This window comes from Narcine bancroftii, chromosome 11, assembly GCF_036971445.1.
Source record: "Narcine bancroftii isolate sNarBan1 chromosome 11, sNarBan1.hap1, whole genome shotgun sequence".
NCBI classification, from domain to species: Eukaryota; Metazoa; Chordata; class Chondrichthyes; order Torpediniformes; family Narcinidae; genus Narcine; species Narcine bancroftii.
This window is the reverse complement of record NC_091479.1, coordinates 5,278,639-5,299,637: the sequence shown is the minus strand read 5'-3', so window position 1 is coordinate 5,299,637 and position 20,999 is coordinate 5,278,639. Positions and strand designations below refer to the sequence as shown.

Here is a 20,999-nt window from a genome sequence, read left to right as displayed (position 1 = left end):
ATCACAAAATTTGTTGTTTTGCAGTAGCATCACGGTGCAAGCATTCATATAAAACACCTTACAAAAATAAATAAAGATAGCACACATAAAGTTAAGATTAAGCAGTGCCTTTGGGTTCATTGATGATACTGGGGAAGAAGCCGTCCTGTGTCACTGTGTGCTCGATTTTAGGCTCCTATACCTTTTTCCTGATGGTAGCAGAGTGAAGAGCGGGTATGGTGGTTGTGGTGAGGATCCTTGAAGATAGAGGTTGCTTTCTTAAAACACCACCTCATGTAGATGTCCTCAATGGAGTGAAGTCTGGTGCCTGTGATGTCGCAGGCCGAATTAACAAACCTCCAGAGTTTTTCTTGTCCTAAGCGTTGGCACCTCTGTACCAGACAGTGATGAAACCAGCCCGAATGCTCTCCATGGAACATTTGTAGAAGCTTTCGACAGTCTTTGGCGACGTACCGAATCCCCTCAAACACCTCACAAAGTGTAACTGATGGTGACCTTTCTTTGTGACTGCATCAACATGGATGCACAAAGACAGATCGTCAGGGATGTTGACATCCAGCAATTTGAAGTTCTTGACCATCTCCACTCCTGATCCCTCAAAGAGGACTGCATCATGTTCTCCTGACTTGATCATCTCCTTGGTTTATCTGATGTTGAGGGCAAGGTTGTTGTCGTTACACCATTCAACGAGCTGATCTATCTCCCTCTTGTCCACTTCCTCATTGCCATTTGTGCTTCTGCTGACAACGGTGGTGTCATCGGCAAATTTGTAGATGGCATTGGAATTGTGCCTGGCCAGTCATGGGTGTATAGTGAATAGAGCAGTGGGCTAAGCACACATCCTTGAGGTGCACCTATGTTGATCATCAGTGAGGAGAAGACATTTTTACCAATTTGTACTGACTGTGGTCTTAATGAGGAAGTCAAGGATCCAGTTGTGGGGGGGAGGGGAAAGAGTGGTGCAGAGGCTCAGGGTTGGGAGCTTGTTGACCAGCACTGAGGGAATAATGATGTTGAAGGCTGAGCTCTAGTCTATGAAGAGCAGCTGTATGTATGAGTTGTTGATTTTGAGGTGATCCAGAGTTGAGTGGCGAGCCAGTGATATTGTGTCTGCTGTGGAGTGATTGTGATGGATAGGCAAATTCCCATGGGTCCAGTCCTTTGCTTAGGTATGTATTAATTCTGGCCATGACTAACCTCTCAAAGCATTTCATCACAGTAGATGTTAGAGTTTCTCGGCGATAGTCATTGAGGCAGCTCATCCTGTTCTTCTTAGGCACTGGGATGATTGATGCCCTTTTGAAGCAGGTGGGAACCTCTGACTGCAGCAATGAGAGGTTGAAAATGTCCATGAACACTCCAGCTTGTTGGTTGGCAAAGATTTTCAGTACCCTGTCAGGTACAACATCAGGGCTTGACATCTTGCGAGGGTTCACCTTCATGAATGATGTTCGACATTAACCTCAGAAATAAGTATCACATGGTCCTCAGCCTTTGCACAGATTCTCATAGGTACTGTTGGGTTCTCCTTCTCAAAATGGGCATAGGTGTTCAGCTCATCAGGTAGTGAAGCATCATATCCATCTATGGTGTTTGCCCTCGTTTTATAGGCCGAAATGGCCTGCACTCCCTGCCATAGCTGGTGTATCTCTGTCTCTAGCTTCCTTCAGAATTGCCACTTTGGTTGAGAGATCACCTTCCGCAGGTTATACCTGGACTTTTAAAAAATATTTTATCTTGATTTAGATTTTCATAGACTCATTAAAAAATTCCAACAACCTACATAATTCCTTTCAACACTCATATAACATACAGAGTCTGTATTTATCTTCCCCTCCTCCCCACCCCAATGCATGTGGTCATATAAATTATAGATACAAATATGAGTGGGCATCCACAACCCCGACAGAAACCTGGGGAATAAAGCTAGACACCGAGGGAAAACAACCAGGTTGACGAAATAACAAAGGTAAAGAATAAAAATAAAAAACTAAAAACAAAATTAGAAAAGCATATTGCCTCCACCATGTCCTAGTTCCTTAATTCTGCTAATTTCCATGCTGGGATGAGTTATTATGGTCTCTATATTTCAAATATGGGTGGGGGGGGGGGGGAGTCTAGTCAAATCTGTGTGTCAACATATTTCAAATAGGCTTGCCACGCTTACACATGTCTCCTTAGATTGTATGTGATTTTCTCCAAGGGAATGCAACTCTGCATTTCCATATTCCATCGTGTGGTATTTAGTTGAAAGTTGGACTTCCTGACTACCGACGGGGCAACCTTCACAAACTGAAATTGGTATTTGGACAGTCTAAAACTCAGTTCCAAATATCTCCCATTAGGTACAACTCCAGATCCAGTGGAAAATCTACTTTTATAATTTTTTTTAGAATGTGTCTAGGTCCTCCAAGAAAGATCTCACACAGTCAAGTGGAGTGGACAAAGGCTCCACACCTCACCTGACGCACATTTCCAAAATTTCTGGCTTTGATTCATGTAATTTTTGTGGTATTGCACCAATCTATATCTGGCATTGATGGCTCTAGTCATGCTGTCCAGACACAGATTTTTCCCCCACTCTTCATTAATTGTTATGCCCAAGTCCGACTCCCATTCTCCTTCAACCTGTGCAAGCACGGTTTCAGGGCCTCACTTTGGAAAATGTAATAGAGATAAAGTTACACACATTCTCCTGTTGAAATAGAATCTCTATATTACTACATCTAGGTAGGGTCAAAGATGGTCCCAATTTTTTCCTTAAGAAAGATCTTATTTGCAGATAGCAGAAGAATGTTCTATTAAACAAATCATATTTATTCCTCAACTGCTCAAATGACATGAGCTGCATTTGCTTATAACAATCCTCGATACATATGATCCCCTTCTGGCACCAGGTGTCCAAGATCTTATTATCCACAGTCAAGGGTATTGTTATTCTGGGTCAAAGACATTTTGGGAGATATCCCCACCTTCAATCCAATACATTGATTTATTCTTTGCCGTATCTAAAGTATATGTTTTATCTGTTTACTTTGAAATTAATTTAGTGTCCCATTTATATATAAACTCTCCTACCATCTTTTCACCTTCCGCATGTAGTCCAATTTGAGCTCAGGAAGGGGGGGCTCCCTCAAAGAGTGAGGCAAGAAACCTTGCCTGCGCTGCCCAGTAATATTTTTTGAAATCAGGTGATTTTAAACCCCCCCCCCCCCCAAATTATAGTCCCACACAAATTTTTCCATGGAGATTTTAGCCTCTTTAACGTTCCCTTGGGCAACAAAATGGGTAACAATTGAAAAAGGTACTGGACCCTTGGCATCACCTTCATTCTGACACAGTTAACTCTCCCCACCAATGTTATGGTCAGAGTCCTCCATCTAGCAAGGTCCTCCTCAATCTTCCGGAGCAAAGGGAGATAATTAAGTTTGTATAAGTTGCATAAATTTTTATCTACTTTTATCCCCAAAATATTTAATGCCTTCTTGCGGCCATTTAAATGGACTTCTCTGTTGAAATTGTCTATAATTCCTGTTCAAAGGCATAATTTTACTTATGTCTGGATTTACTTTATACCTGAAACCTTCCCATAAACTCCAGTGTGATCCTATCTGCCGCACTGTACCTCCTGCTCTTGGTGGCGATGAGCTTACAGTTGGCAGACAGGTTTGGAAACAGAGGCAGGGGGTCAATGTTCAGCGTGGAGAGGCTGCAAGTAGGTTCTGGTTTTGAGGGTTTTGAACCGTTACTGTGGGAAGGGGACCAGAAAACTCCAAGGTCACGCTTTTAAGGTGACACAGGAAGTCCAGACCCAACAATACTGGAGCAACAATTCATCTGAAATGTACATGTGAAATTTACAAAATTTCCCCTCTTTCAAGCGACAGATGAACTATACAATGTTTTTGAACATGCCCCGAATGGAACTGGGATGCTAGGAAGATTCGGTAATTGGAAGGATACATTTTTAAGTTATAGTTTTGCACAGTCTGTGAGTGTATGAAACTTTCCGTGGAGTCCATGTCAATCAGACACTTGGTCGAATGTCCATTTACCTTCACCGTCACCACTGAGTTGTTGAGCTGGTGAGGTCTATTCTTGTCGAGGACCAATGAAGCCAGGTCACTGGAGATGCCGTGCTCTTCCCTCGAGTGGCCCCCTCCATCCTGAGTCGACCGACGCAGGTAAGATGGCGTCGACCTCATGGGATGGCAAGGCAGTAACCGTCCTTCCTCCTCTGACGATAATAATGGCACTGAATTCAAAATCAGGCTGCTGCAAGATGGCCACTGAGCCTTTTTGCACCATTTCCGTAAGCATCAGGTTGCACAGCAGGCGATCTTGGGTGAGTCCAGCGCAGACGACTTGTGGCTGGAATTGGATCTGGGAGCGGTACAGGCCATGGACTTCCCCGGACCTCCCTAAATAACTCTTCATTGTGTATCATATTAGGAAGTTATCCTCAGTAGAAGGGCAGTTCGTCTCACAGAACAATTCTATCTGAGCTCAAACAAAGTGACAAAATTCCAGTTTTCCCAAGAGCAACGTGCTCAAGCACCATCTTTACATTGAGGCCTGCTTATCTGGCATTAAGATGGATAAAGTTAAGGGTGAGTGGTCCGACAGTATCCTAGCCTCCAATTGGGCTGACGCCAAAAATAAATCAATTTGAGTGTAGGAATCGTGTCCTCTACACAGCCTTCTCCAGAAATCTATGAGATTCAGGTCTTTCATAAAGGCCAGGGTAGACTTAGCCACCCTGGTCCTTGTTACCTTCTTTGATGATTTACCCATGTCTGGATCCCGACAAAAATTAAAGTCCCCTCCACTCAAAACATTCTCACACCCTTCAGTGCCTGTTTTCTCCCAGCCCAATAACATCACTGCCATCTCTGTATTGGCCCGGCTCCCCCAATTTGGGTCCCGAAGCTTTCACACCCAACAGTACTACCACCTCCTTGGTCATGGCTCTCTCCTGACTTTGTCATGGGTCAGCCCCTCCTGGTCTGCCCTCATTCACCTCCTTCTTTGAGCTCTCTTCCCAATGGATGCACCTTATCTCGGGCGCAGACATCGCAGCAGCTGCTGTTTTCAGCCTCTGGGCAGGCCCAGCATCGGTCTCCTCCTCCCTTCCATGAGGAAAGTTTTTCTTGATCTTTCACTAGCTTCAACTTTTTCACCATTTTCTGACCTTGTTTTCTAGACTATCTTGTCTTCATCCCTGCTGATTGCTTCAGAGGTTCTGTTTTTCTAATACTCACTACGGCGAGATCTCCAAACCTGCCTCTGCTCCACCGCTGCCGTTTTCCAATCGTACCTGGATTTCTTGGATAAATCTGGATCCCCCGCCTTAAACACCTTTGATCTTGCCCTCAGTAGGTTGCAAATCCTCTGATTCATCCAAAGCTTCTAGTTGGGGATCACCCAGTGTGTACTCATGGGCACACACTTGTCCATGGCAGGTCTTAATGAGCTGGTGACACAAGTTTCATATTCATTTAAGTCTAAGGATGAGCTCTTGAATATGGTTCAGTCCACCGATTCAAAGCAATCCTGCAGATGCTCCTCTGCCTCCTTCGACTATACTTTTGCCATCTTCACAACTGGTGCTGTGGTCCTCAGTCTCTGCTTGTATGCTGGAAGTAGAAGTACAGCCAGGTACTATGTACCTGTTCTCCTCAATCTCTGCTCTACCACACTCCCCAAATCCCTACCATTCTCTCTGTTGGACCTCCCAAAATACAACCCCTCACATTTCTCTGTATTAAATTCCATCAACCATTATTCTGCCCAACTGATGAAGATCCTGTTGCAATTTTTGGCAATTGTTTTCACTCTCTTCACTGCCAGACAGTTTAGTGTCATCCACTTATTAATTGTCCCATGTCTGTTTTCATCAAAATAATTTAGATGACAAACAGCAATAGACCCAGCACCACACTCTGTGACACAACTACTAATCACAGGTCCCTAAAAACAACCTTGCACCATCATCCACTGGTTTCTACCATGAAGGCAATTTTATGTCCATTCTACTAATTCACCTTGGATCCCATATATTCTAACCTCCCTGAGCAGCCTACTGTGTGGTGTGGAAGCTGTGAAATACCTCAATGAAATCCACATAAACATTTCTAGTTCTGCCCTCCTCAACCTTCTTGATCACATCTTCAAAAAAAAGTTTTATTACATTTGAGAGACATATCCTCATTACAAAACTATGCTGACTGTCCCTAATCATAGACCATCCAAGTGAATGAATTCATTTTCCCTCAGAATACTCTTGTAACTTAACCACCACAGATGTTGGGCTCATGGGCTTGCAGTTTCCAGGCTTTTCCCTGCAGTCCTTCTTGAACAGAAACACAACATCTGCCATCCTCCAGTCTGATGGCACCACACTCGTACATAATTAAACTCGTAATATATTTCAAGGCCCTGTAAATTCCTCTCTGCCTTTGCAGAGTCCTTGGATCTACTGGATCAGGCACAGGAGATTTGTCTGCTTTCATATGAACCAGGACCTTTGGCACCTTTATGAAACTTTATCTCATTATCTGTTCCTTTGCCATTGCTTCACCAGGCAACAGCCTCCACTCTGAGAGATGGTCATGTTTAAAGCCGCGCTCCAGGGACTTGAGTTCCAAATTTGGGCTGACTCATTTGCGCAGGCACGGGACTGTTGAATGCAAGAACCTTCTGATTCAGATAATCCTAAGTCACAGGGACCTAACCATGGAAACAGACAGCAGTTCACCACTATTTGTTGACCATCAGCCACCCATTACACGAATCAAAATGAGACCTTTTTTTAAAAATTTTCACATTCATCTCACTTCTCTCTCCTCAGATTCTACCACTCCCAACATTCTAGGGGCAACTTGCATGTCGTTGGAGTGTGGGAGGAAATCACAGCCCTGGAGAACACTTATGCAGTCACAGGGAGAACATGTGATCTCCATACAAACAGTACCTGAAGGTCAGAATTAAACCCAGGTTCTGGAACTGTGGGACAGCAGTCCATCAGCAATGCCACTCAATGATTGGTACTCATTGATATTGGCGATCTGTGAGAATTACGTGACATGAATCATTTGTTGGATTTCCTCCATTAAAATGGCAACCATATTTCAAAAAGAGCTTAATTGACTATGAAGTATTTTGGGAACATTTGAAGGATGTCAAGGCTGCTTCAAATATGACATTCCAATTACTAGAGGATTGGAAACAGTTTATTGTAAAAATGGTCAAAAAATGAGACAGGAATTATAATAATAGTCTTGATCTGAATGTGCATGTGGAGGGTAGTCAAGTTGAAAAGAATCTGTCAAAAGAGACAATTTTATTACTACTGCTTTCAAAGAAAATTTCACATACTGGCTACAACATGATCTAAGGTGTTTTTTGTCACAAACATGACAAAGACAAGAACTTTTAGAAATTCAACGTATTGCAGAAAATTAGCAGGGCATTCTAAGTCCACTCAAAGAGTCCCAGAGAACAGGGCCAGATGTCTGAGTACCATGCTGACAGCACATTGTTAACTGATGCACTCGATGAAGATACATGAAAGTATGCAGAGATTGAATAAGTCCAAAATGTTAGTATTGATACCATCAGTGTGATTTTTATCCTTTAGGAAGGAAACGAGGTAGAATAATTCCCTTTGATTGCAAGAAAAAAAACAAAATTTTCTGCATTTCTTTCAATGAATGTTCCACATCAGCCGCATGAGCATAAATGAGCCAAATATTCAGTAACTGAGTCACAATGAGAAGATTATTTTGCTTAATTTCTCCTTATGTTTTTCAAATTAACCTGTCTCAGCAGATGTATAATGTTGCAGCGAATAATATAGCCATCACTGTTAACATAGAATGCAAGGTGTCATATCTGGGTGAATATTATACACAGTGAGTGAGGCAGTGAATACAAGAAATGTTTGGTAATTTCAAAACTGTATACACCAACCCACATGGTTTACATTCCACCCACCTGCAATTTGCCTTATCAATTACCAATTACCTGCAGGCTCCCCTGGAAAAGTATATTGGCAAGCCTTCATCACTAGGTTTGAATCCCTGAACTCCAAAATCACTGTGGGACTCCCAATGGCTGGGTAATAAATGTTGCTAATGCCAGCAACACTCACATCACATGAAAGAATCTTCTTTTCAATGTCACTATTCCAAGCTCACAGTTGAACGGCTACATGGCGAATTCTCCAGTCTTATCTATCAGTCTTGGAAGGAAGAATTCAATGAGAAAAGGAACCTATTCTTTAAACCTGTACTGAGGAAGATGAACTACAGGTCATCAAGTAAAGTTCTAATTTGGGATATTGAAGCTGTAGGATATGGTTCAGCAAGGGGTCTCGGTAGTTTTCTCCTCCAGGGTTGCTGTTTGACTGTCCGAGTCTCCCCAGACTTGCCGCAGATCTTTAGTGCTGAAGGCTTGTTTGGGTTTGTCAAAACTTCCTCCCACAGTAAGCATGGTTTTCCTGTGATGCCCATGCAGACTCTTTGACCTTGGGGAATTGAATCTATCTGGTATGACTGTCAGAAAGTTTTCTGATTTTGGGACTCTTCTCGGCACTTCTGTTCTAGGTTTACAGGTTTCAGAAGAACAAACTCCACCATCGGTGTCATCCTCGACGCCCGACAGATGGTGCCTTTGTTCACGCATTGTCACCGGGGAGAACATTTGGTAAGAACTTTCTGCCATTATTCGTTCTTCAGACATATTCTTACAAAATCTATGCCCATACAGAGGCCACGAAGGGTCCTTTGCAGAAGCAACATAACCCATAGTAAAGTCACAGTCAGAGCGCCAGCTTTCTTCTTGGCCCAACACCATGTCTCCTGGACCAGATATAACACTACTGGTCACCATTTCTGAATGGTGTGAGTCACAAGTCTGTGGGAGAAAGCAGCTGACTGCTTTGGACCTCTCCAAAGGAAAGGAGAAACATGTTTCTAACTTTGTTCGTGCCACCGACACAGATTCAGTTTGGGAAGAAGGCAGGAACCTTTGATAACCAATTCCCTCTTTAGCTTTGTATGGATTGGGCCAACCGTCAGTTGAAGATACAAAGATATCTACACAGGAGCTAAAGTTCCTGGGGTCCTGATTGATTCCCAGCCTTTGGGTGTTTTCCCTTGGCCTGTGGGTGCAGGGTGACTGGTGTTTTTGTGTCATATTCTTTCCCTGCTCGACAAGTTCCTGCTCATGTTTTAACATTGCAGAGGCATGTACTCTCCTGTGAGATCCCAGGGAAGGAGACATTAGATCCACACTGTCTTCATTGTTCAAGTCATCCCCATCCATGTGGAAGCGGTACATGCTTGCTGCCTCAGTGCTGTTTTGCCTGATGAGATAGGATGCCTCACACTCTGAGGGGCACCTGGAGTAGGTTTGGGACAATTCTGCCTTCTCGATACCTGCGAGCTTTTCCATTGCACGGATCATGCGGCTGCTGTATTCCTCCAGTTGACCCAGCCGAATGTCCACTGTTTGAAGGGAAGCTTTCATAAAGTGTTCCCTCTCATTCACCTCCTCCAAACGCATCGCCATGTTCTCCACTCTGAAATATCAAGGAAAGTATTCATCGAAAAATTAGAGTGATTCTTGCTGAAGACCCAAACAGAAATCACATCCTCATTATTCCCTTGTCAAAAGGAACATGTGATTCACATATGTCTGTCCACAATAAAGTGAACAGTAAAATCCCTCGTATCTGGAATTCAAGCAGCGACAACTTAACCAACTGGCAAAAAAAATCAAGGAAATAAATAAGAAGATTTAAATAAATAAGAAGAAATACATTTTTAAATAAAGTTTAAAATTGTGAAAGTAAGTGTTCTCTGAAGCAGCACACAACCCCTTGGTGAAGATGGGAGCAAACATTCAACCAGGGGAGTGCCCCGATCGTAGCCCGTCCACAGCAGCTGTTTGAATAAAGTTTCGGAATAAGATGGTGCCACCCAGGTCGAAGAGCCAGCTGATGGCGCTCACCGCTGGGGCGACTCTCCCAAAGTGTCTCCCTATCCCTGCCTAGTAGGAGTCTTTGTCTTTATCAGTATTAATTATATTAGTAAGGCTTTATCTGTAAACTTGGGGTTGAGAGGGTTAATTATGATGGCGGCATGCTTTTTAAAATTTTAGACATACAGCATGGTAACAGGCCATTTGGCCCATGACCCTGAGCCACCAATTTACACCCAATTAACCTACACCCCGGCACATTTTGAACAGTGGGAGAAAACTGGAGCCCCCATGCAGATACGGGGAGAATATACAAACTCCTTACAGTCAGCGCGGGAATCAAATCCTGGTCCCAATTGCTTGAGCTGGAAAGGCACTGTGCTATCCGCTATGCCACCTGTGCCACTCCTAGCATAGCAGTTAGAACAACGCTGTTATCGTGCCAGCGACTGGGATTTGAATTTAAATTTTATAAATTATGGGAATTCCACATTAAAGTGAATTTTACATAATTAATAACTACAGTACAATTCAGTATTTTTTTGTATTGTCTTTTCAACTGTTTATTCTTATTGCAGTTGAATTAAGCTTTGTAAGAGCAAGTCTCAGACAACCTGAAAATTTGCATATCCAGCATCTGCGATCCCTATAAGTGCAGGATATGAGGGAATTTTACTTTCCTTATTGGATGTGTAGATTATTGTTTCAGCCTGCTCCCATTATACACATTGTGCTGTATTGTCAGGGAACAATGTGTCAAAAGAATGCAGCAATCATGGTACCTGGTATGTCTTTGAAGTCAAAAATATTCTACTGGCACTCCACTCCAGAGGTCATGTTGATAAGACTAGTTCTAGGTGTTGGGAAGGAAGCAATGGATCACAGAATATGATGGTGGATCAAGGAATGGATTGGGAGGAGTCTGACATTGGTGGTTACATGTGAGACTGGCACAGTAAGATTAGAACCATCGGGCAGGTGGTAGGGTGGTAAAGTCAGGCTCAGACATTTCAATGGGAGAAAATTAAAGGAGGAGAGGAGCATTGTCAGTACACTACAAGACTGATGGAAGTTAAGTACTGAAAAAATAAGACCATGTTGTTCCAGAACTGCATAACAATGGGCAGACCACTTGGTCCATATTTCCCCATCAACCCTTTGAAATGGTTACTCAGGGAATATTATGTCAACATTTGGCCCTTGACTGAGATTGCATGGGGTTGTAAAAGGATAACCCTAACCCTAACCCTAACTCTTCACCTCATCTCAGGAAATGAGGATGAGAAAATGATTAAATTTTCTGTGGTAGAACCGTTTGGGAACAGTTATGAATAATCTTCAAGGCAGTCATGAATAAAAGATAAACTTGGTCCTCAGTTAGACTTTGAAAATAAAGGAAGTGCATTTCAAGTGTGGAAGGCAGACCTTGGGGAGCTCGACTGGGTGCAGCTACTGGGGAACCCTGGTTAGTGAAGGATATTGAAGGTTTGATCAAGGCAAAGAAGGAAGCACAGGTGCTGGAAATTGATGTCAAATGAGTCACTTGAGGTTTATAAGAGAAAACAAATTTTGAGGGAAAAAAGGGGCCATGAATAACATCATTAAGGGAAATCCTGAAAACCTTTGGAAGTATATTAGAAAAGGATAGTGAAGGAACAAAAGGTTTAAGCCAGAGCATAGGAATAAGATCCTGAATGAATATTCTTCATTGGTATTCAACATAGAGAAGGATGTGGAGGCTGGAGAGTTAAGGGAGGGGTATGCAGTTATTCTGGAGCAAGTCCCAATCAAGAAGAAGGAAGTGCAAAAAATATTGGAGCACATTAGGTTTGGTTAACCCCAGAGCCTGAGGGGGTCCATCCCAGGATGCGAAGGGGAAGGTTTGCTGGAGATTTTTGCATCTCTATTAATTAGCCTTTTGTTAGGGATTAGAAGACTGGAGGTTGATGTTCCTTGATCTAAAAAGGCATTAGGGATAAGCCTGGAAACTACAGAGCAGTGAGCCTTACATTAGTGGTACCAAACTGTTGGAGAAGATATTGAGGGACAGGATTTATGTTCATTTGGACATGGGTGAAGCTGAGGAACATGAAAGGTATGATCATACTCATGGGTTGTGTCAGCAAGAATTGGAAGAGCAAATCTGTCGAGAGATAGCGGACAACTGTCGGGAGATAGCGGACAACTGGAGGAAACATAAAGTTGTAATGGTATGTATGTGATTTTAACTTTTCACATATTGTTATTTTACAACAACAAGGTTGATTCCATGGATGAGGAGAGATTGAGTCGCCTGGGACTGTACTTGCTGGAGTTTAGAAGAATGAGAGGGAATCTTATAGAAATGTTTAAAATTATGAAAGGCATAGATAAGATAAAGGTAGGTAAGTTGTTTCTTTTGGTGGTGGAGACTAGAACCAGGGGACATAGCCTCAAGATTTAGATTTGACGGATATGAGGAGGAACTGTTTTTCGCAGAGGCTGGTGAATCTATGGAATTTCCTGCCCATTGAAGCAGTGGAGGCAACCTCAGTAAATATATTTAAGAAATTGGATAGATTTATATATAGTAAGGAAATTAATGGATATGGGGAAGAGGCAGGTAGAAAGAGATGAACCTATCATCAGGTCAGCCATGATCACATTGAATGGGCTGGATTGCCAACTCCAGCTCCTATTTCTTACACTGTTATGACTGTAAAAGGACTGGATGGCTTGGAATTTGTCAAACGTGTTCAGGGAAGTTTTCTCAATCAATATATCAAGGTATCAACTTGAGAGAGTGCAATACCTGATCTATTTTTTTAGGGAATGAGACAGGACAGGTGACAGAAGTATGTGTCAGGTAAAACTTTGGGTTCAGTGATCATAATGCCATTAGTTTCAAGTTGCGATTCTAAACTGGAGAAAGGCCAATTTTGAGGAAATGAGAAAGGTTCAAGAAAGCATGAATTAGAACAGGTTGTTTTATGGCAAGGATGCAGTCGATAAGTAGGAGGCCTTCAAAGATGAAATTTTCAGAGTACAGAGTTTGTATATCCCTGTCAGGCAAAGTTGACAGGCATAGGGAACATTAGTTTTCAAGGGGTATTGGGGATCTGATTAAGAAGAGAGAAGTGCATAGCAGGGACAGGCAACAAGGAGCAAATGAAGTACTTGTGGAGTAGAAAAATGCCGGAAAAAACAAGAGGCAGATCAGGAGGGCTAAAAGAAGACAAGGTTGCTTTCGCAGGCAATGAGAAGGAAAATACTAAGGGCTTCTACAGGTATATTAAGAGCAAAAAGGTAGTAAGGGACAAAATTGGTCCTCGAAGACCAGTGGTTGGTTATGTATGGAGCCTGAAGAGATGGGGGTGATCTTAAAATAGTTTATTTTCATCTGTATTTACTCAGGAAACTGACACAGAGTCTAGGGAAGTGGGGCAAACAAGCAGTGAGGTGATGGATCTTATACAGATTAAAGAAAAGGAGGTGAATAAAGAAGAATAAATCCCCAGGCTGACAAGATATTCCCTTGGACCTTGAGGGAGGCTAGAGCAGAAATTGTAGAGATCCTGACAGATATATTTAAAATGTCCTTAGCCATGAGTGAGCTGCCAGAGGATTGAGGGTTACATCTGTGGTTCCATTGTTTAAAAAAAAAGCTCCTGTGGCCGACCACTCTCTCTCTCGTGGTGAATTGGCCCCGCTTGTAACGTCACGTGGTGGGGGTTTCCCCTCCATCATGTTTCTAGCCCAGTGCACACCTGGGGCAGCAGTTATGATGTCATCACGCACACGATAACTGAGCTCACGCTGCCCTTAAAGGGGCACGCGCTAGATTTGAATTAAACAGTCATTAATGACATCCAACATGGCTGTGCATTTCTTAGCGATAGCTCACGCTACACTCCAAAAATAATCCAGGAAATTATAGGCCAGTAAGCCTGACATCAGTAGAAGGTCAGATTGAAGGGTGTTCTAAGAGAGTAGAGAGCTAAGGACTGATTAGGAATAGTCAATATGGCTTTGTGCATGGTAGGTCATGTTTAACCAATCTTATAGTTTTTTGAAGAGGTTATTTGGAAAGTTGTTGAAGGAAAGGCTGTGGTTGTTGTCTCCATGGACTTTAAGATGGATTTTGGAGGTTATTCATGAAGGTTCAGTCGCTTGGTATTCATGGAGAGGTAGTGAACTGGATTCGACATTGGATATTCGGGAAAAGGCAGAGTGGTAGTGGATGATAGTCTCTCTAACTGAATGCTTGTGCTTCAAGGATTGGTGTTGGGTCCATTCTTGATTGTTATCTGTGTATCAATGATCCAACGGATAATGTGGTAAATTGTATCAGCAAGTTTGCAGATGACACATCAATTGGAGGTGTAGTAGACAGCGAGGAAGACTTTGAAAGCTTGCAGAGGGCTCTGGACCAACTAGAAAAATGGGCAGCAAAATGGCAGATGAAATTTAGTGCAGACAAGTGTGATGAATTTTGGAAGGATATTCCAAGGTGTGGTGATACGCTACTTATACTGTTACTTGGTTACTGGCCATTGTTTATGTTTGGTTCATATATATGGCTGGCCTGCCTTTCCTCGGTGACTCCACCCTCTGGAATCCCATAATAAAGGCAGTTAAGCCAAGCCCCTCCCTCAGAACATTCTGGGATCGTGCCGGAACAGGAGCAAGGTCCAAGTCTTATGGTTCAGCAACTGCAGCCTTTTGGTGTTATTGAGTGTATCATAAGATAGGACATGCACACTAATCTGTAGGGCATTAAAGAGTGTGTTACAAAAGAGGGATCTGGGAATACAGTTGCATAATTCCCTGAAAATAGTGTCACGGATAGTGTTGAAAAAAGAGTTTTTGGCACAATGGCCTTCATAAATCAAAGTGTAAAGTACAAGAGTTGTGCTAAAGTTGAATAAGATATTGGTGTGCCCAAATTTGGAGCATTGTGTGCAGTTTTGGTCACCAAACTACAAGAAAGAGATCAATAAAATTGAAAGAGTGCAGAGATTTACTTGGATTTTGCTGGAGCTTCAGGAACTGAGTTACGGGGAAAGGTTAAACAGGTTAGGACTTTATTCCCTGGAGCATAGAAGAATGAGGGGAGATTTGATAGAGTATACAAGATTATGAGGAGTACAGACAGAGTAAATGCAAGATAACTTTTTCCACTGAGGGAAGATGAGAGGACATTGGTTAATGGTGAAAGGGGAAAAGTTTAGGGGGAACATGAGGGGGAAATTCTCCACACAGAGCAGCAGGAGTGTGAAATGAGCTGCCAGCTGAAGTGATAAATGTGGGGTAAATTTTAACATTTAAGAAAAATTTGGAGAGGTATATGGATGGGAGGGGTATGGAAGGCTATGGACTAGGTGCAAGTCAGTGCGATAAGACAGATTAATAGATGAGCACAGACTTGAAAGACCAACGGCCTTCACATTATCTGCGAAAACAACTTCATGTCTTATTTTAGTTCTCCTGATTTCCTTCTTCAGTTTTTTTTCTGTGTTGTAATGCTCTGGTGTTCTAAGTTCCATCATTCTAAAAATTAAGATTTTTCAGAGCATTTTTTTCTCTGGATTCCTGCAGCTCGGCAAGACCTACAACCATGTAACCCAGTGGGCATACCTGCACTAATCCTATTTACATGTGTCAGGTTTGTCATCAACACCTATGTTATTCAGGTATTTATCTGGATACTTCTTTAATGTTTTGACAGTTCCTGCTTCTCCCATCTCCTCAGGCAGAACACAGCAAACTCCATCTACACACTGTGTGAGAAAAAATCCTCCTCAAGTCTCCTCTAACACATCTTATATTTTGCCTTTTGTCTCAAACACACCCACCATTGGAAAATGATTTTTATTATTGACTCTATCTAACCCCCTCAATTTTTTTAACCTCGAGCCTTCTCTGCACCAGGGAAAGCAAACATAGTCAATTGAGCCCTTCCTTATCAATGAAGTACTTCAATTTGGGCAATATCCTGGTCAATTGACTCTGCACCCTCTCCAGCCCAATTGCATTTTAAAATTTGATTAAAGGTTTATCTCTTTGTGGATGTGGAATATTCTATTCAGTTGTTGTCATCTGTTTATCCCGCACACCCTGACTGTATTTCTTCACATTAATGCCACCTTTGTCACTTCCTCAACCACAGTTTCCCCTTCATCAGAATTAACAGGACACTCAGCAGGTTCAGTTCCTTTCTTAGTCCTCCTCCCACCCAGACAGCCTCCAAGTTCAATGGATCATCCTTGACACCTCAAATATGATGCCACCAGACCCTTGAACTCCTCTGCTCTTCCTTCACCATTCCCTCTAGGGTACCTTGTTTCACTTCATCTCCACCAGTACCCCTCCTACATCTAAGAGGACCATCTTGTGCAACTGGAGGAAATGTAACACTTTCTCTTTGGCTCTTTCCGATCCTCCTTCTAAGTAGATGCTCCAGAGGAAGTATTTATTTGTATTCCTTCCATTTAAGATATTACATTTTCCATTGATGATGTGGTCTCCACAGTAGGGAAACCAAATACGAGCTACTGGTGGACAACTTTGCGGACACCTCTGTTCAAGTGGAACAGGATTTTTGGGGCTGACTTTTCCAGATCCTGTGATCACAGCAGAGAAAATCCAAGGGCTATCCTTTTAGTGCCAAGACAGGAATCTGGGCACTGCAGTAGGAGCAGAACATCAGTCTTGTCGTGATACAGTGTAAGCAGACCTCAGTGATTCTCGTCACCTCTCAGCTGTGATTCGAATCCGCTCATCATTCGATGACTGCTCTTGGCCTTCCTTCTGAGTGAAGTACTGTTCTACACATTGTTCTTCAAACTCATGCACTTTCCGTAATTCGTCCTCACCCAGGATAAGTTCTGTCACAAGGATGAATAATAGTTCAGAAATACACGGCCAATTACAGTGCAGGAAATTATTAAAGACAGTTAATGTTTCAAAATATGAAATATCTCACTAGGCAACAATTTTTTTCAAAAGGCTTGCTTCCTGAAAAAAAATTGGGAATTATGATAGACAACTTCAAGCTGAACGCAAACATAATTTCATATTTGCTGCATCACAGAGGAAGTTGGAGAAACATTAAATTAACTTTTCTTTGAATTTAGCAGGTTTACCTATAAGCCCAGCTCTCAGGTTGACTGCACGTTGCACAACAAATGTGAAGAGCCCAGGGTTTGTCTTGGTCGCCAATTTTACAACCAAAGTAAAGCTCGTAGGCTTTCTTATTAAATACAGTCATGTTGTGTCTTTGAACCTTAAGCATATACTCGCCATGGGGAGTCACGTGATGGAGTAGTGGCTGGTCGGGTGGAACCAGCCCTCTCCAGAGAAAAAAAAGTGTGAAAAAAACAGTGCTCAACAAACCTAAAATACAGGAAGAGAAAGATAAAGTTACAGAGAAGAGACAGAAGATGGAACCCAAAAGAGAAAAAGTAAGATTAACAGAGAAAAGGGAGGAAGGAAAATCACTGGAGAAGAAAGAAGAAGGCCTTACCTACACGTCGGAGCAGAGAGCCACCGTGGAGAGGAGAGGCCAATCTCTGGTGTCAGTGAGTCCCCAGAGTAGCGGTGTCCTCCCGACCGGCAGACTTCAAAAATGGCTCTCAGAGCCAAGAAGAGGTGTGCAACTGAGCCTGCGCAAAGAGTTGTGCGTGCACAGTGCGCAAGTCAATAAAAAGGTTAATGCCTGCAGGAGGAGGACTCAGCTGAGGAGCGGCCAGCGGCCAGCTGAGAGACGCCTAGTATCGGGGCATTCGGCTGGGGGAAGTAAGCAAGAAAGAAGAAAGAAAGAGTGGTGAGAAAGAGACTGAAGGGCTAGAAGAGGATGAGTGGCAACAGAGGGACGACCTGTGGCAGGAGGCCCAGCAGCAGGTCGGCCGGCAGCAGGGGGCCCAACAACAGGTCTGTACTGACAATACCCACAACACCAGTGTGAGTTTAAGACAGCTTTAATAAACTAATATGGACATAAGAGGTCTTGTCTCTCTGCAAGACAAACCTGGAAGGCTAGACTGTAGCTCTGGACTGCTTTATGTACAAGGTCACAGGGATGACCTGGTGACCTAGTGGTGTAATTACATATCACCACGTTGTCAACCTGCAGCAGGAGGCCCAACAGCAGGAGACACACCAGCTGGAGGCCCAGCAAGGATACAGAAGCAGCTCATCAGAGAAGAATGAAGATAAATAGATACAGAGAAGAGAAGAAGGTGACACAGACATCGATACAGACACAGAAGAGGAGGAAGAAGACCAAGAATTTCAAAGGAAAGAAAGTGGTAAAATAGAAGGACAAAGTTGAGATAAAGACTTTGTAATTAAAAGAATGGCCATCATTAGAATTTGGTTCAATCAAAAGAAAAATGAAAAAAGCTGAAGACAGAATGCAAAGCTTAGAGTTGGTCAGGAAGGCCCTCTAGCCGACTCGGGCCTGAAGGATCTTTAACTTCTCGTCAGAGTCGACTACCTCAGAAGCAGGTCGAGGAAGTTGTTGAAGCAGTTCATCCACTGCTACTTCCTGATGGTGGTGGATGAATTCTCCAGGTTCCCCTTTGCAATTCCCTGCCCGGATATGACCTCAGCTACGGTCACGGGTCGGCAAGGGTATGCGGGGGCTGGGGGCAGGGGCCTGAGCAGTATCTTCATTCTGTTTGGGTACCCCGACTACATTCATAGTGACTGGGGGACCTCATTCATGAGTGAGGAGCTGCGACAGTACTTTTTGGCCAGAGGCGTAGCCACCACTGGAAGGTGATGCTCCTAGCCCTTAGGTCCAAATATTTGCCAGTGTCCTGCTGGCAGGACGTACTGCCCAAAGCTCTCCACACCACCCGGTCGTTACTGGGCATCGCTACTAATGCCACCCCACAAGAATGCCTCTTTGCTTTTCCTAGGAGATCAGCGAATGGTTCTTCTATCCCTCCCTGGCTGACAACCCCAGGGCCGGTTCTGCTTTGGAAGCACATCAGGGGCCATAAGACGGACCCACTGGTTGAAGTGGTGCACCTCATACATGCAAACCCTCAATAAGCATTTGTGAGGTACCCAGATGGCCATGAGGACTCTGTGCCAATACAAGACTTGGCAAGGGCTGGAGACCCTGAGACTGCCTTGCCGGCTACTGACCACGCCGTGGACCCAATTGTGCTGCATCAGGGCACGACTCTAGAGCCTGAGCTGCCTGCCTTGCAGCCAGACTTCCAGCCATTTACCCCCCATGCAGCAGCAGAGGACCCCCCAGCACTCCGGGAGTTCAGACAGTCTCTACAGTGGACACTCCCCCGTCAGTCCCCTCTCTGGAGGAGCACCAGTTCCACAGCGTTCTGGAAGACAGAGGAGGCCGCCCGTGCAGCTCAACCTCTAGCTGGTGGGGGCATCTGCTTCTCCGGCCCCTTGTAATAAGTGTTAATACTGTGAATATTGTGCTTACTGTATTGTTATAGCTGTTGCTGTTATCACTCTCGGTTTTGTTGTCTGTTTTCCGGTGGGTTCCATTTTTTAAAAAGAGTGGGTGAATGTAGTGATATCATTATATGGACTAGCTTGCCCGCCCTTCGGGTGTCCTCCTACCTTGGCTCCTCCCTTAGTCCTGCCCATGAGTCCCCTCTCCTTCCTGCTCATTCCTAGCCTTGGACTGTGCCAGAAGTCTCTAGTACAATAAAGCCTATCGTTCCCCTCAGTCTTTGTCTGTGTCGTTATTGGGACTACTGATAGAAACCAACAATAAGTTTAAAATTGGTGTCCCCGACTGGTCAGTTCAAAATGCAATCAGAAAATTCACGTATCTGGCACCGACCAATTTCCAGAGGTGCCAGATACTGGGGAGTTTATTGGTACAGGTTGTAACTCTTTAATCCATTGATGATGGGACCTGGCCATTGCTGGATCACAGAAAATGCCAGAAAACAGAAATTGACTCCTAAGGGAACATTTATTACCACTTGCACTATCTTCTGCACCTCTTGGTCTCTTGGGTAACATCCTAAAGGGCTAAAATACAGCTGAATATAAGAAATGAACAGGACTGTATCACCAAAACACTCGGCTGCAGTGAAAACAGATTTTGGGACAATACCGATACCCTGGTGACAGATCCACAAATTAAAGGCAGCAGATTCAAAACGTGCCAGACCACGGGAGTTGCCGGAGCACAGAGCGCCAGATTACAGAGGTATAACCTGTATTTTGGTTATCAAGAGATGGTGTGTATGAAAGTGAAACTTCAGTAAAATATCAGCCACAATCTATTGAATGTGAACCAAAGGGGCTGAATGACATTGCTCTGCTTCTATTTGTTATGCTCTCACAATAGAAAATTGATGAGGATGGGGTTTAGAGTGGAAGGGGAATGGGGACAGTAGGAGTCATGGTAGGAATGGACAGGTCCACACAATATCACAAGTTGAAAGGCACAATAAAAATTAGTTGAGAAATGCACACACTTAGCCCCCTATCTCGCTCGTCCACCTTCCCGTTCTTCCTGCGGCAGCAGCGCCGTATGATCATGGCCACGTAACTGAAGATGACAAGCGGCGGAGGGAAAACTGGCCTCTCGTGGAATGTTAAGATCAGTTGGTAGCGCTGGAACTTCCACACCTGGTTGGAAATGGAAATCACCTCCAGGAAAGTGTTACTGCAGGAAGAGACACAGATCTTAGTCTGGGCAACTACACTGAGAAATCTTAGGGAAGATGGAGAGGGATGTGCAGGGAGAGGATGGTAAGAAGGAATGGGAAACATAGAACACTACAGCACAATACAGGCCCTTTGACGCTTGATGTTGTGCCGAACTCTGCCTCTGGCCTTTGATGTTGTGCCAAAAGAGTTCGATGAATGTTGGATAAGAAAGTATGAAATAATAAATAGTGCAGAGAAGTGAGCAAGATTACCAGAGCACTGAAGAATAACTGGAGAAAAGTTGCTGGTATTTGACTTGTATTTGATTACGTAAAAGTTAGCACCTTAAGTTAAAGCGCTGGGTGAAGGCAGCCAGAAGTTAAAGTATA

The 20,999-nt window shown here is 43.5% G+C and overlaps 1 protein-coding gene across 2 annotated transcripts in view; it reads right to left on the bottom strand.

The window, feature by feature from the left end:
- Nucleotides 1-20,999, bottom strand: part of LOC138745375 (transient receptor potential cation channel subfamily M member 1-like) — a 107,338-nt gene that overhangs the window by 3,715 nt on the left and 82,624 nt on the right. Inside the window, exons 20-22 of one of the 2 annotated variants that reach the window (XR_011346227.1) lie at nucleotides 20,436-20,626; nucleotides 16,718-16,850; nucleotides 8,026-9,583 (exon numbers count right to left, since the gene is read on the bottom strand). Coding sequence is in view for 1 of the 2 variants with exons in the window: in XM_069902350.1 (XP_069758451.1) it covers nucleotides 8,362-9,583; nucleotides 16,718-16,850; nucleotides 20,436-20,626 (1,546 nt within the window). In the remaining variant the exon portion in view is untranslated. Of the gene's footprint in view, nucleotides 1-7,252; nucleotides 9,584-16,717; nucleotides 16,851-20,435; nucleotides 20,627-20,999 lie in introns of those variants that run through there. The other variant, XM_069902350.1, reaches the window with a different exon arrangement.